Source organism: Microcebus murinus, chromosome 5 (assembly GCF_040939455.1).
Source record: "Microcebus murinus isolate Inina chromosome 5, M.murinus_Inina_mat1.0, whole genome shotgun sequence".
Lineage (NCBI taxonomy): Eukaryota > Metazoa > Chordata > Mammalia > Primates > Cheirogaleidae > Microcebus > Microcebus murinus.
This window is the reverse complement of record NC_134108.1, coordinates 90981083-90997952: the sequence shown is the minus strand read 5'-3', so window position 1 is coordinate 90997952 and position 16870 is coordinate 90981083. Positions and strand designations below refer to the sequence as shown.

General features: G+C 32.4%; 1 protein-coding gene across 1 annotated transcript in view; it reads left to right on the top strand.

Moving 5' to 3' along the window:
* The window catches only part of HCRTR2 (hypocretin receptor 2), a 94191-nt gene extending 78031 nt beyond the window's left edge, over window positions 1-16160 (top strand). The window contains exons 5-7 of the mRNA XM_076002744.1: window positions 10893-11113; window positions 13802-13923; window positions 15673-16160. Of these exons, the coding sequence (XP_075858859.1) occupies window positions 10893-11113; window positions 13802-13923; window positions 15673-15902 (573 nt within the window). The 3' untranslated portion in view covers window positions 15903-16160. The remainder of the gene's footprint in view (window positions 1-10892; window positions 11114-13801; window positions 13924-15672) is intronic.
* The last annotated feature ends 710 nt before the right edge of the window (window positions 16161-16870 follow it).

Genomic DNA, 16870 nt, shown 5'->3' with positions numbered 1-16870 from the left:
AAATAAATTGTATTACAGGCTTAGATAATCCACATTCTTTTCATGAATTGCCCTGGTTAGTATAAGCCTCATGATTCAGAAGATTTGCAGTAAAATGCCTGGGCTGTGAAACTAAAATCATTTACAAAACAGATTGGAATGGAAAATGCCAAGTTCAGCTGAGCTCACTGTAGCAGCCACAATAAAGTAAATTAACCCCAAATGGGTGATTATATAGAATTCTGCTTGAGCAACTCTCAATTTCCAACTGTTAGTGTCTATAAACAGAATCTTAAGGCATTATGTGTGCCATAGGCTACATCAAGTGAGCCATCAAATGAAAGGCCTGTCCTATTTGCTTAAAATTACAGAGATGCATGAAATCTGGTATATGCTTTTGAATTAGTAAGTGTAAGATTATTAGAGAGTAAATTGTGTGTCCTTGTCTGACTTTCTCAAGAAGTTCAAGCCTCATTAAAAGAACTAGCTAACAATTTGCTGTAAAGAATTAAATTCCCTCTTTTCTTGATAATGTACCTCAGAGAACTTGTTCAGTCAGAAAATTCTGCAGACTTCTCTAAAACTCCTCAAGAACATCTTAATCTTAGTTTACTTAGCTCTGTGTGCCTCTGTCAGCATTCTTTTCACTTCTGAGCCTCCAGAAAATTCAACACTTAAATCTTAATCATCATGTGTACTTATATTAATCTATTTCACAAATATTTATTAAGCACTTACTATGTGTCAGGTACTGTGTAAAGACTAGCTATAAACTATAATAGGTATTAGAGTCTGAAACTACATTTTAACTTTCCAAGTACTAGGAATGACCTTCCCCTTCCCAGCTTTTATCACAATTTCTTCTGCTGCCCTTTATTTTCCAACACTATTCTAACAGAACTTAAGATAAATAGTATTAGGTGATGAAAAAACAGTCTAGTATGAGGAAATGAACAACAAATTGTAATTGCGGAGGCAGAATCAGGAAGGCAGTAACTCAAGTCCACACAAAGAAATAAAGAGCACCAGTAAAGGTAACTATATATAAAAGTATAAAATATTTTTGTGATTCTTTTATTTTCTTATATTAATTAAAAGATAACTACATACAATAATAATTGTAAAATTATAAACATTCAATTTATAATGTATAAAGACATAATTCAAAGGAAGGAGTAGAGCATGAAGATATATTGAAGCAAAGTATTTTACACTATTGAAGTTAAGTTGACATGAATCCAGGTAAATTGTTTCAATTAAGATGCTAATTGTATTCCCCAATGTAACTACTAAGAAAATATTTTAAAATATATATATGGTGAAACAAACAAGAGAATTAAAATGGTACACTAGAAAATATCTATTTAACACAAAGCAGTAATAAAGAAATAGAGGAACCCAATAGATACAATATATATAGACACAAATAACAAAATGGCAGATGTAAATTGTACTTTCTCAATAATTACATCAAATGTAAATCAATAAAATACTCCAATTAAAAGGCATAGATTAGCAGAATAGAAAAAACCAACCAAAAAAATTTTAAAAGACCATGATCCAAATTTACGCTACCTGTAAGACATAATTCATATTCACATATGTAAATAGTTAAATGTAAAGTGATGAAAAAGATATACCATACAAACAGTAAGCAAAAGACTGCTGAAGTGGGTATACTACAATTAGACAAAAGAAACTTTAACAAAAAGTAATACTATAGACAAAGATGGACATTTTATAACATTGAAAGAACCATCCTTCAGGAAGATATACAAATTATAAACATATATGCACATAATAACTGAAACCCAAAATACACAGAGGAAACACTATTAGAACTGGAAGAGTAAATAGACAATTCAAAAATTATAGTTGAAAATTTTAATATTTTACTTTCAGTAATAGGAAAATGAGACAGAAGATCAATAAAGACATAGAAGAGTTAAACAAAATGATCAACCACTGGACTTAACAGAAATCAATAGAACATGCCACCAAAAATAAAAGAATACACATTTGTACCAAGTGCACATAATATATTCTCCAGGCTGAATCATATGATAGGCCATAAAGAAAGTCTCAGTGCTTTTTAAATAATTAAAATAATAAAAATACATTTTCCTACCACATGGAATTATATTAGAAATTAACTATAGAAAGAAATTTGAGAAATTCACAATTATATGGGAATTAAGCATTGCTCTTTTAAATAACAAATAGGTAAAAGAAGAAATCACAAAGAAATTTAGAAGATAGTTTTAAATCAATGAAAATGAAAACACAACATACCAAAAACATATATGAAATGTAACAAAAGAAATGCTGGGAGAGAAATTAATAGCTGTAAGCATCTATGCTCAAAAAGAAGAAAGATTTCAAATCAATACCTAAAGTTCCACCTTAAGAAACTAGAAAAAGAAGAAATGACTTCAAAACAAAGCAAATAGTAGGAAGGCAATAATAAAGATCACAATGGAAATAAACGAGGCACAGAAAACAATAGGAAAAATTAATAAAACTGGAAGTTTTAGGACTTTGAAAAGATCAGAGAAAATGAAAAATCTTTTCCTAAATTAGTCAAGAAAGAAAAGACTCACAATACTAAAATCAGAAGTGAAAGAGGAGACATCATTATTGACACTACAGAAATACAGATAAGAGAATATACAAACAATTTTATGCCAACAAATTAGATAACCTAGATGAAATGAACAATTTCACAGAAAGACACAAACTACTGAAACTAACTCAAGAACAGTTAGAATATCTGAAAAGACCTGTAAGAAGTAAGGAGATTAAATTAGTAATCAAGAAACTTTCCAAAGAAAAAAGCCCAGGAGGCTTTACCATTGAATTCAACCAAACATTTATAGAAGTATTAATACCAATCCTTCACAAACTTTTCCAAAAAATAGAAGAGAAGGAAATACTCCCCATCTCATACCTTGAGGCCAGAATTTCTCTGATACTAAAACCACAGACATTACAAAAAAATAAAAGTATAAATTATTATAGTTATGAATATAGATGTGAAAGTATTCAACAAGATCTTATCAAACCGAATCCAACCATATATAAAAAGGGTTATACATGATGACCAAGTGTGATTTAACCCAGAATGCAAAGTGAGTTTAATATATGAAAATAAGTTAATGTAATGCATCATATTAATAGAATAAAAGGCAAAAATCACACAATCATTTAGATACATGTAGTAAAAGCATTTGACAAAATACAATATTCTTTCATGTTAAAACCACTCAACAAACTAGCAATAAAAGGGACTTTCTAAATTTGATAGAGGGCATCTATAAAAACTTCACAACTGACATCATACTTAATGGTGAAAGACAATGCTTCCCTACTAAGATCAGGAACAAGACAAAAAATTTCTGCAATAACCATTTCCATTCAAATATTGAATAGAACTGCTTCTCTACAAGGCAATTAGTCAAGAAATAATATTAATGATAATAAAAATAAAAGGCATCAAGTTTGCAAATTAAGAAGTAAAGTATCTTTTCTCATAGATTACATAATCTTGTATATAGAAAATCCTAAAGCATCCACATGCAAAAAGAAAAAAAAAATACATTAGAACCAATAAATGAGTTCAGCAAGTTTTCAGGAAAAAAGATAAATATTCAAAAATTAATTTCATCTCCATGCACTAGCAAAGAAAAATTCAAAATGAAACTAACAAAAATTTATTTTAAATAGCAACAAAATATAAAAGAAAAAGCAACAAAAGAAAGAAAGTACTTAGTAATAAATTTAATAAAATAAATGTAGGTAATAGGAGACTTTAACCTAGTAAAGTATATTTAGGGAAAGTCCAGATACTATAGAAAAATTGATTCCATTCAGTAGTCATAATCCCCAAAAAAGAGAATTATAGATTCACTGTATTTCTGAGGATTCTAACATAACCATCAAAAATCCAGGGAAAAAATTACCCTATCCAGGGAGAAAGTTATCCTATCCAGGAAGAAAATTATCCTATCCACAAAACAAGGTGTGTCTTAAATGATGCAGTTCTAGTCCCTATATAGGCAATAAAAATAATCAAAAGAAAATAGTTCTAGATTATTAAAAATTAATAGCATATTGACAAAATCAATAGATAAATATATAATGTTCCTGTAATATTTTCAATCCTTATATATGAATATCAGTAGCAACTATAGCTATCAGCAACTTCAATGAGTAAGTTATAGTTACAGAAGGTTCTCAGGACATTTTAAATAACCAATAGGTAAAAAAAGAAATCACAGACAGAGTTAGAAAATAGTGTTAAATCAATGAAAATGAAAACACAACATACTGAATACATATATAAAATGCAGCAAAAGAAGTGCCCAGAGCAAAAATGAGAATCTGTTCAGAACTACTTCCACTCAACCATCAAGTAGTTCATTCCTCTACAATCTTGTTCTTCATCACTATATTCAGTCTTAGAAACTTACCAGCCACAATCCTTGATTCACATATATTACAAGTTGAGAATCCCTAATCTGAAAGCTTTAAATTTGAAATGCTCCCAAATCCAAAACTGTTTCTGTGCCAACATGATGCCACAAGTGGAAAATTTTACAGCTGACTTTTTACAACATGTAGCAGTCAAAACATAGACAAAGCTTTGGTCCATGGCCAAAATTATTAAAACCTATTATATAAAATTACCTTCAGGCTATGTATATAATGTGTCCCATCCCCAAGATATCTCATTATGTATATGAAAATGTTTCAAAATTAAAAAAAAATCCAAAATTTGAAATACTTCTGGTACCGAGCATTTCAGATAAGGGATACTAAATCTGTACACAACTTGTACACTTACAACTATAAGATATCATTAAAAAATTAAAGGACGAAATAAACAGAAAGATATTCTGTATTCATGTATTTGAAGAATTACTCTTATTAAAATAGAAATAATTTCAAAATTGATTTATAGATTTAATATAATCCCTATCAAAATCCCAGATTTCTTTTTGCACATATTGGCAAACTGATTCAAAATGTAATACAGAAATGCAAGGGACAGAGAATAGCCAAAATAATCTTGTAAAAGAAAAACAAGTTAGAAAACTTACTTTCTACTGTCAAATCTTAAAATAAAGCTATAGTAATCAAGACAGTGTGGTACTTGCATGCAGATAGTCATATAGATCAATGAAATAGAATTAATTGTAAGAAATAAGTCTTAATATGTATGCTCAATTGATTTTGGACAAGGGTTCTAACATAATTCAACAGGGGAAATCATAGTTATGACAACAAATGGTGGTGGGACAACTCTATAGCCACATGCAAAATAATGGAGTTGGATTCCACCTCTCCCCATATATAAAACTTAACTCAAAGGCTACATATTATCTGATTCTATTTGCATGCAACATCGAGAATAGGCAAAATTATGAAGGCAAAAAGATTTGTGCTTGGCACAGGCTGTCAGGATGAAACAATGGGGAGTGACTGCTAATGGATTTGGAGCTTCATTTTGGGGTGAAGAATATGTTCTGGAATTAGATAGTGATGCTTGCACAACTCTGTGAATATTCTAAAAACCACTTATTTGCACCCCTTAAAAGGATAAATTTTATAATATATAAATATTATATCAGTAAATTTGTTTTTTAAAAAAGATGAATGTTTTAAAATAAAAAAGTTAAAAGATAGAAGAAATTTCTTTTAAAAAATTATTTTACTGAAACAGGGAAAGAAAAAAGGTTAAACACACAATTTAACATGTTGATGTAATAAGAGTGTGTAACAGGCACTATCCTAGGGCTGTTTATGACTAAAGATTTTAAGGTCTATAGAAGTGCAGAACATGAGAGAGTCTATTCACTGAAACCCATATATGAGATCTGAGAATGGACAGGGGAAACTAATTTCTATAAAGAAGAGCTGATAGAGTGTGTGATGGAATAATGTTACAAGACAACAGATCTAGAGCTGGACAATGGACAGGAAGCATAGGTTGTGAGTGTTGGGTGAGAAGATAAGGTATTGTGGTTTTAGTCCATAAGAGCTAGCTGTAGACTCTGAAAGTGGAGCTATTTATTGTGAGAATGAAGTTAAGAGAAGGGAAAATGAAAATTACAATCCTCATCATAAGAATTTAGCATGCAAATCTTAATTATAACAGAGCAATGCCAAGGTGAAAAAAAATGTGTCAAGAAATTGTAGAGTTGAATGGGAAAAAGTCACTGGATGTTGGAACACAATCATCCTCAAATGTGTTGGGGTGAGGGACAAGAAAAAGTCCCCTATTCCCTGTTGTTTCAAATAGCAAAACATAACTAGGTTATTGTCTCATATAAGACAGTCCAAGTCTACCAAGTCTGTTGCACTTTATTATAATAAAATTGGTGATGAGTCAAGGAATAAGGTTAGGGTAAACCAGACTTTCCCTTTTAGAGCAGATATTTGTTAAATGCTGATAAAAAGTATCATCCAAATTCTCAGATCTTTCTAGCTACCAAACTTCCAATTTAACTCTTTGCTCCTCCCACTTCCAGATAAAATTTTGATTTATTTCCACTTGTCTCCTTTTTCTGACCCTCCCACTTCCAATGATTTCTCAGCCTACTTCATCTGCCTTCAGGTTTCATCACCATAACGGAACAGCTTTCACTAAAGTCACCAGTGATTTTTCTTTTCTTCTTCTTCTTCCTTTTTTTTTTTTTTTTTGGTTTTAATAGACAGGATTTTTCTTTGTTGGACAGGCTCCAGTGCAGTGGTGCAAGCATAACTCATTGCAACCTCAAATTCCTACACTCAAGCAATCCTCTTGCTTCAAACTCCCTAGTAGCTGGGACTATAGTCATGCACCACCATGCCCTGCTAATTTTTTAATTTTTGTAGAGATGGAGGTCTCACTATGTTGCCCAGGCTGGTCTCGAACTCCTGGCCTCAAGCAATCCTTCCATCTCAGTCTCCTTGAGTTATGGGATTACAGTTGTGAGCTACTATGCCTCGCCTAGAGTCACCAGTGATTTCTAAAGAATATTTTCCTAAAGTTTTCTTGATCGATCTTTTGGCAACATTAAGTAATGTTCATGGTTTCATTGTTCATATGCTTCCTTCCCATGGCTGTCTTATACATATTTCTGCTTCTCTCTTCTTTAAAAAGTTGTGCTCCTATTAAATGATGCTTTGCTAGGTCTCTTCACAACTCCATACCCGTTTGTAGGTAGTCTCTTTCTCAAACACTTTCTTAATAGATAAATTGCAAATGCATACATCAGACCAGCACTCAGAGATGCGCACAATCACAATACACATAAACACACTTTACCTTTAAGTCTTGAAATCAGACAATAAAAGTCCTGCAACTTTGCTCTTTTTAAGAATTGTTTTAGCTAGTCCAGGTCCTTTGAATTTTCATAAAAAATTTAAAATAAATGCTTCAATTTCTTCAAAAAAGACTGCTATGATTTTAAATGGGATTGATTTCATTGAATCTATAGATCAATTTTGGGAGAATTTTCATATTAAATCTTCTAATCCACGAGCATGGCGAATCTCTTCATTTATTTAGGTCTTCTATAATATCTCTCAGCAATGTTTCATAGCTTTCTGCATATGTATTTTGTTCACATTTTATTAAATGCTTGCCTAAAAATACACTATTTTGTTATTGAAGCTTTAATTTTCTATTTGTTTATTGCCAGTATATAGAAATGTAATTGATTTTTGTTTATTAATTTAGTGTCCTGCATTTTGCTAAGGTCATTTATAGTTCACTTAGGTTTTTGTAGATTCTTTAGGGTATTTTTTTGTAAGCAATAACTAATTTCTTCTCAATAAAATAAATCTGTATGCATTTTATTAATTTTTCTTGTCATCTCCTACTGGCTATAAACTCCAGTACAATGTTGAGTAGAAGCAGTGAGAGAATTCATTACTTTGTTCCTAATCTTTTATCATTTAGTAGGATGGTCTCTGAATGCTTCTTATAGATGCCCTTTATCAGGTTGAGAAAGTTTTTCCTTCTATTACTACTACATAGCTAAGAATTTTTGTCATAAATGGGTGTTGAATTTTTACACTGTTTTTTTCTTTACCTGTTGAAATGATCATTTTTCTTTTATATTGTTAATATCATAAATTATATCAATTGTTTTTTGAATGTTAAGCCAACACTGCATTGCTAGAATAAATCTAATTGAGCAAACTGTATTATCTTATTTGTATATCACTGACTTTAATAACATATTTTTAAGGAGCTTTTTATCTTTGTTCATAAAAAAAGGGGAGAGTTGTTGGCTTTCTTTTGTTGTCATATCTTTGATTATCAAGGTAACTGTGACCTCACAAAATTGGTTAGAAAATATTATCTTTTCTATAAATTTCATGAAGAGTCTGAACATGATTGGTATTATTTATTCTTTTATGTTTGATAGAATTTATTAATAAACTTATATATTATAGATAGGCCTGGAGATATTTTATACCAAAATTTGTAAGTACAGTGTCAGTTTTGGTAATCTTTGATTTCTAATGTATTTGTGCATTTCATGTAACTTGGTAAATTTGTTGATTGTTTATAATATTCTCTTCTTCCCTTTTTAATGTCTGTAGCATGTTTGCTCTTTCCTTATAACCTCATCCTGGTCAAAAAATACTTAAGATAGGGTGGGTTTTAAGGTCCATCATGTACATGATATCTCCAGTTCATAACTGTGGTAATACCTCTTTCAGGATGTACTTTTGTATAGACAAGGATGTTTAAAGCTTATTTATAATAGTGGAATAAAACTAGTATGTGTATAGGGGTGTGTGTGTGTGTGTGTGTGCACTTTCCACAGTCAGAGATCATTGACCCTCACTGATATGGCAGAAGAAAGACCTTCCCACAATGACAGCCTCCCAGGCTGGATCTTTCAAAGTCCTCTTGTATGATTATTAATGCTTTTATGTAACTAGGCAAGTATTCAAGGATTTACTATTATTGTGTTTAAGTTTATAAATGGAAACATTGCACCTTAATGTATAAAGATGAACTTTGTAGTCAGATAAACTTGAGTGCAAATTCTGTCTTGAGATTTATTATAAAGATATGGACTTGGATATTTTATTTAGTTCTTCTCAGTGTCTGCTTGATCAAAATCTGCAAAATGGGATGTACAATCTGCTTTTAGGGATGTATTAGGGATTACTCAAGATTATATTAATGCATATTCCTATTAAGTTTATGTTGAGCTCCTCTAGACACTCCGTTTCTCTGGACAGCTTATCATCAGTGGAGAAATTCATGTCTCCTTAAAGTAAGTACAGAATTAAGCATCTTTTGTCCTTATTTAGGTCATCATCTAAAAAGGGCATTGCGCTATATATTTTTTCCCTGATTGCAAGGACCATAACTCTGTTCCCCATGGCAGTTTCTCTTTATGGGAACTGTTTCTGATGATTGCTGAAATCATCAGATGCAGAATATTGGTTCTCTCCTTGAGGGGAACACTCAATGGTGGAATCACTAAAGTTTAAATGATGTTTGAGAGATCATTTAGAAAACAGCTCAAAATCACCTAGCAGACACTCACAGGGTTTTCATGCTAGACATCTTTTGGAACTTTCCAGCATCCATTGCTGGCTCTTATCAGTTATTTTTTTTAATTGCTATTTAAAAAGAGAGTCAAACAGGAGAGAAGATTTCCAGCTCCTATTCCCTCAACGGATAGATTAAAAGACTGAGTTGAACTACCGCTATGTGAAAAGGGTAGTCTACTCTACAGGACATAAAGAGTTAGGAGAGAAATAATTTATCAGACGTTTTCTTCTTAAGGGAGGTTTTGCATTAACATCATTTGCCTCTTTTTCAAGAGAGAAGATGGTCAAAGGGAGCATCATGTTAATTCATTTGTGTGGACATCAAAATAAAATTCAGTTCTCAAGTTAACAGACTTTTATCTTTTGATGTAAAAAGCAACAGAATCCATCCAACATCCACTCAGAGAGCATAGGGACACATTGGTCTCTCCTGGCTTGCAGCACAGAGATAAAAGCAACAGCTGGGCAATCTTAATAGAACTAAGATGGCCTTATATTGTGCTTGTTGGCATATTTTCCTCATAAAAAAAAAAAATCGCGCATGCTGAATTTTATTGTTTTGCTCACTAAACCTTATCAATCTTCATGAGCTTCTAATTAAGAAAATATTATACTTGGAGAGACTCCCTGCTATTATAAAATACATTTGAAAAGAAATGGAAAAGTACAAGTTGTGTAACTGTTGTTACAAATTCCAGCTATTTGAAATGTTAATGGAGACCACAAGGAATTCTCACTGTTTTTCTGTGCATTTTAAAGAGCCGCACCACAAAATTGGTTTCAAACAATTTCATAACTATAGACAATGAACAACAGAGAACATTTGACTTGTTTTCTTATTTCTTTCATTCAAAGGTTTGCTTTGTCCAAACTTTAGAAGCAGAAAACCTAATAGAAAGGTAGTTACGTCCTATTCTCTGCCCGGCAGCAGATGGCAGTATTGATGCATGAAAAATCCATTCATGTTACTTTATCTGCAGATTTTCCTTGTTTTTAAACTTAGGTAAAGAATTCCTACTAAGATGATATAGTTGCCATCCCTTTACCATTTTCCTTCCACAGGTTTTTTTCCCCCTTTTTACAAGGAAATATCTTTTCCATGTAGAGCTCTCTTTAGACTTGACAAAATTGTGATGTTTCAACTTTTTTTTCCACCCAAACTCTTATTTTGCATTCCACTGAGTGAATGCCAAGAACATACTCAGCTCAATAAAGGTTCTGGAGAAACAGGCGCTCAAATCTCCCAGACCTCGAGCATCTGGGACACTTTCCTGACTGTCTTCTAATTAAATCTCCAAAGTAGAAATTTGCTAAGTCAGATAGCAATAAGGATTCTCTTCTCTTTTCAGATCCCTGGAACATCATCCGTAGTTCAGAGAAAATGGAAGCCCCTGCAGCCCGTTTCGCAGCCTCGAGGGCCAGGTCAACAGACCAAGTCTAGGATAAGCGCTGTGGCCGCTGAAATAAAGCAGATCCGAGCCAGAAGGAAAACAGCCCGGATGTTGATGGTTGTGCTTTTGGTGTTTGCAATTTGCTATCTACCAATTAGCATCCTCAATGTGCTAAAGAGGTAAAGTATATCTATTATTTGAAAATGAAGTGGCTTCTCATGTCTTGGTTCTTAATTAAAAACTTTTTTTTTATTTTTAGCCCGGAGGAAAAAAAAAATCTAAACTTTCTGCCTAGATAGATACCTTGTCAGGCCAGAAGACTCAGTTGTGTTGTAATCAGCAGGTAAGGTGGGCAGCCTTTCAGAGAGCCCAGACATATGCTTGTGTCCGTGCAGATTCTCTGTTGAATGACAGACATAAAGCAGATGTTTCTGCAACCTCTTCAAGCTAATTGCTAAAGCCCTTAGATGCAGAAAAAGTTCTAACACAAAACAACTAATTTACGGCTTGCAGTTTTTTGGAGGATGAGAACAAATGGGTTTTCCAAAACTTTGTTTTCAAAGACATAGGCAATCTTGACAGAATTCTAGCAAAAGGATAAAAAGAGATAAGAATGTTTTCTTTGCATTCTAATTATACTTAAAAGTACATTTGTGAGCACTAAAAAATGATAAAAAAAATAGTAATCAAGCAGATACTGTGTTGAATGTTTAAATGTAAAGAAAATCCATTTCCTGAAGTCACTGAATCCAGCTCAGGGCAACTATCAATAAAAATCAGCACAAAATTTTTCACTGAGAGAAAGCATGTTATTTGTTACGCTGCAGACACAACTATTAAGTTCTAGCAATTGACCAATGACATGAACAGCAGATGCAGAGGCAATGGTATACACTTAACTTCATGGCCAGCGAACTTTATTAGAACTATTGCACATAGACTGGTCCCAAGGCAATACTAATTCTGTTTATAATAGGCTTCAAACTTAAACTAGGATTGCTCCTCTTACTTTTTCCTTAATGCAGAGTCAATATCGTATTACTCATATTTGGCAAGTCTAGAGAGCGGCAGCTTTGGCTGCAGTCAGACTAAAGGTGGTATACCCAGCTGCAAAGCTTTCTCTTTCTCTTCAGCTTTTGTTTTTGACTGCTCAATAGCTTTTCAATGGAGAAGAAATGGAAAATGAACTTTTGTTCAGTAGCATTATTTATGGCAGACAAAGCATTAAAGATATAAGAACTTTGGTGGCCTAGGTCCTTGAGACATATGATGGCTCAAAAATAAATAAAAATTATTTTGCATTCCATATCTTTTCATGCTTCCCTTCTTATTTTTCTTGCTCACAAAAACTGTATTCAAATTTATTCTGCTTTTGCTAGATGGTGTTTCCTGCTCTTAAGAACCTCATAAACATGTTATGTTCCTGGATAGGTTTTCTTCTCTTTCTCTTTCTCTCTCTGTTTCTTTGTACTCTTTTAGTCAATCAAACTTCAGAGAAAATTGGATTTACCACTCTCTGGGTTGCTCATCTGGATTTTCTGTTTCTCAGCATTTGCTCCTTTTAAAAAATTATTTCCAAATACCTACTTGTCAATAATATTTTCTCCTATTCTTCTGACTTAAATATTTTCCTTTCCAAAGAAAACAGTTTGCAAGGTAGAAAGTCCATGTTACATTTAAATTATTTTCAATTTTTTGAACAGTCTGCTCTTTTCCACAAAATTAAAACTTTTAAAAACAAATTTGGAAATTGTTTTTCTCATTACCTCACATAGTTTCATCAAATATTTATCTTTTTGTTTGCCCTTGGGTATTAATCTTTTTTCTTTCTCTCAGAAAAATGAAAATTCCCGGTTTCTTTTCCTTGAAACTTAACTTTTTGCCTGATTAGTCAAAACCAACTTCTTTGAACCAGTTCTGGCTTCTCTAAGATTTCAAAGAGATTTTGAGGTACAGGATCATAATATATTATGAATCCCATTTGTCTATACTATTTCACTATATTTTTATAAAACTCTAGTACTCTGTAGAGCATCATTGTATTCCAGAAATGCATGTCTATCATATGCTTTCTTATTCAAAAAAATACAGATATGGCACAAGTTATACAATCATTGATGAAGCCCAACAGGAAATATTAGTACATTATCATCTTTGACCTTACTGAATAGCTGCAAGTTATCTGCTGTAGGTTAGTGAATAGAATTTCTAAGTATGGAGCAAATCTTAAAATGGTCTTTAAGGATATAATAATAAAATAATTTTCAGAGTTTAAAATAATACATGAGAAATTAAAATTCATGAATTTTAAGACATTACCAGAATCCTGCCTATTTAAAACTAGTTCTTCTTTGAGTATTAAAGAGGTCCCAGGGGTCAAATTTCAAAAAGGCCAGGAAGATTGGAGTTGAAGACATATAGTACTTTGATTAATGTATACATGAAAGTAGGAAGAGATATTTACAGGCTGAATTTAGGAATGCTTTTTACATTATATGAATAATGGAATATCAACACAACATTGCTGAATTGTATTTAGAAACAAAATGAAATAAGGGAAATAGGTATTCAACTTCTGCATTCCTATTCACAAGAAATATTGTACTTCCTGTTTGCAGAAGGGAGATTTCCTTCTCTTGCCTGATTTGGCTTTTGATTTATTAATTGTGCTGTGGAGGTTCTGTTCGGGTACTGAAGTTGTGTTAGACCAATTGTGGTGTCAGAAACCTGTAAGTGGTCAATGCCTGCAGCAGAGGACAACAGGGGTCAGACAGCCTCTATCAAGAGCCTTGTTCACCTTTGAATTTAATTATTTAAAAGGTACTTTCCAGAATCACACTGGATTTTCTGTTATTCTTTTGCTACAGAGTATTTGGGATGTTTACCCACACTGAAGACAGAGAGACTGTGTATGCCTGGTTTACATTTTCACACTGGCTTGTATATGCCAACAGTGCTGCGAACCCAATTATTTATAATTTTCTCAGTGGTGAGTTTCAACTGTTTCTTCTATAAACCCCTGTCCTACCCAAGGGCAAGGGATCAATGACCAGAAGGTTTCAAACACCCTTGAACTATAAGAAGTGTTTAGTTCCTACTCAAGATCTTTTCCCCTGACCTGACTGGTCTTGAGTTTCTTCCCTTATGAGAGAAAATGCTTAACTCATCAGAAAAAAATTATCTAAGTGGTTTTTTCCCCATAAAACTTATAAGAAATGTTGAAATAGGAGAAAAGTAAAAATTATGAGAAATCAATAACACAGAATCTTATGTGACATACTTCAAACTTATGATTTACAAAAATATAAAATACTTTTATCTGTTTTGCCTTGCCGTATTATTCCTTTGCCAAAATGTATAGCCTAATCGAGATTGAAGTGGAAACTATTCACTTTTAGATATTTTGCTGTGTTGACATTCCTCTTGGGAATGTCATCTCTTGGATTTATCTCAAGATTTCTCACTGACCACCCAAAATATTATTACTCCTAAATCACACATAACCTAAATGACACGCATACACATGTCTATCTCTGTTTACGGAGTCATATAACTATAAAAATCAATTAAATAACTATCATTTTATTTACATTTTGCCTGACTTTCAGAATTATGTTTTAATTAGCTACATCTTTACATTGTCTTCTTCCCCAACTCCTTAACTATTCCTTTCTTTTCTCTATCTTCAACTATATGGTAATTTTATACGGAAGAATACTGATTTATTTTATTGCACACTTAATAAATTATGTAAATCTTCCAACTTTATCTTTGGCCTTCTGGTTGCATAGGTTCAAAAGACAACTAGATTTTTTAAAAAATAACTTTGTCTTAAAATAATGATTACACAACAACAAAACCAAAGCTCTAAGTCTTGCACTAAGCAGGTAAAACTTACAAGCAGGTTGTGATAAGAATTATTTTAAGCAAAAGCCACAGAAACAAGTGAAAATCTTGGTATGGAGGTTAAGAGTGACTTGGGAGACAACTGATAGTCTCTGAGAACTTGTTATATACCATCTATTGTGCTAGGCCTTTGAATATCCATCTCATTTAACTACTTAATAACTAGTTTATTCATTGATTGAGGCTCAGAGGGAGAAATGATGATTCCCAACTCTGTCATTCACTCTAATAAAGGTGATTGATTGTTTTATTTTCATAGTTGTCTACTTTTCCATCAATAATTTAAAGATGAGGAACACATTCTCAAGTTTTCTTTTCCCCTTTCAGTTTTTTGTTCTGCCTTGTGTAGATTATAAAATGGAAACTTTTCTAGATATTTTAATACATTTTTTTAGACATCTTGTGGAATTAAATGTGTAAGTAGTAGTTTTTCAGGTAATATCTATATAATTTTGGTTATGTATGATATCGATTTCATTGTTTTTGAAATAAGTATCTTTGGGCATCCTTCTATTGACGACCACTTCTGTTATAGTTGTATGGTTAAAATATACCTACATTCACAAACACATGACTATAAAGGAATGAAACAAACTCCAAGCATCACCCATGAAGAGTGCTCCTGTTATTTGATGGAAATACATCATTGTTTCAAGAGTCTACCAAGCTTCCAATAAACTTAATTTCCTTTTACTATTTTCCCCATCTTTGCAAAATATTACACCTCATCATTAGTTTGGCTCAGGGGAGCAACTCAGTTGTTACCCTATTCGTGATTTGTTGAAACGGGTATGTATAATTCCTTTTCCTTTCATTCTCCCTGGTTTGCCAGGAAAATTTCGAGAGGAATTTAAAGCTGCATTTTCTTGCTGTTGCCTTGGAGTTCACCATCGCCAAGAGGATCGACTTACCAGGGGACGAACCAGCACAGAGAGCCGGAAGTCCCTTACCACCCAGATCAGCAATTTTGATAACATATCAAAACTTTCAGAGCAGGTCGTGCTCACCAGCATAAGCACACTCCCAGCAGCCAATGGAGCAGGACCACTTCAAAACTGGTAGAATATTTATTCATATGACAAGGATGCCTGAGTAAAACTATTCTTTTTAAAAATCACTGGAAACAGAAATTTTATTACCCTAATGATCTGAAGCTAAAACTGCTTGTGGATCCCCTTTTTTTTTAATCTATTGCTCTTTGGAAATAAAAAAAAAAAGTCAGTTTAAAATAATCTCTCAACTTTTGATTTAAATGTGTTAGAAGTTTAACCTTCAACTGAACTTATTTGAGACTATTTCACTTTTAGTTTCTTGTATTATAATTTGTGTCGATTAAATGTTTGAACATTTCTAATTCTTCTTATAATCCTTTGTTATTTTAATCTCTCACATTCAAATTCCTAAAAATCACCAAAAGTTATCCATTGATTTTCTTTTGGCTACTAAATGAAGTAGCAATTACTAACTTGATTGACAACAGACATATGTTAGTTGATTTTATAGTTTTTAAAAAAAAATCACAAGAGACTATGGTTACAATGTGACATCTGAGAAAATATTTACATAAAAAATAGCATATTATATTAGGTAATTCAAAAACCATCATTCAAAACTACATAAAATATATTCTATCAAACTTTTATTTTCCCATTAATTTTATCACTCATTTACATAATTTTCTCAGGTTTAGTAAATTGACCATTGCTAACATTTCTTGTCTCCTATGGCCAGTAAGATTTTGAATTAAAAAGATTTTGAGTAACTACTAATGTATAATAATTTCCATCTCTAAGGAAAGACTTAAACATTTAAGAATAAGATAAAATCACTATTACTATTCTCCTGACCAATAAATATGATGTAGTCAGCCTTGCTGGATTAAATTAGAAATGCACCACTGTGCTAGGTGCTAGGGAATGAGGTAGGGGTGGATGCAAACATGCCTTCAAAGGAGCTGTAGTCTAGTGAGGGGGACATGTTCACAGAGGGCAAGGCAGTGCACAACTTGGGGGGACAATTCCCGGGCATGG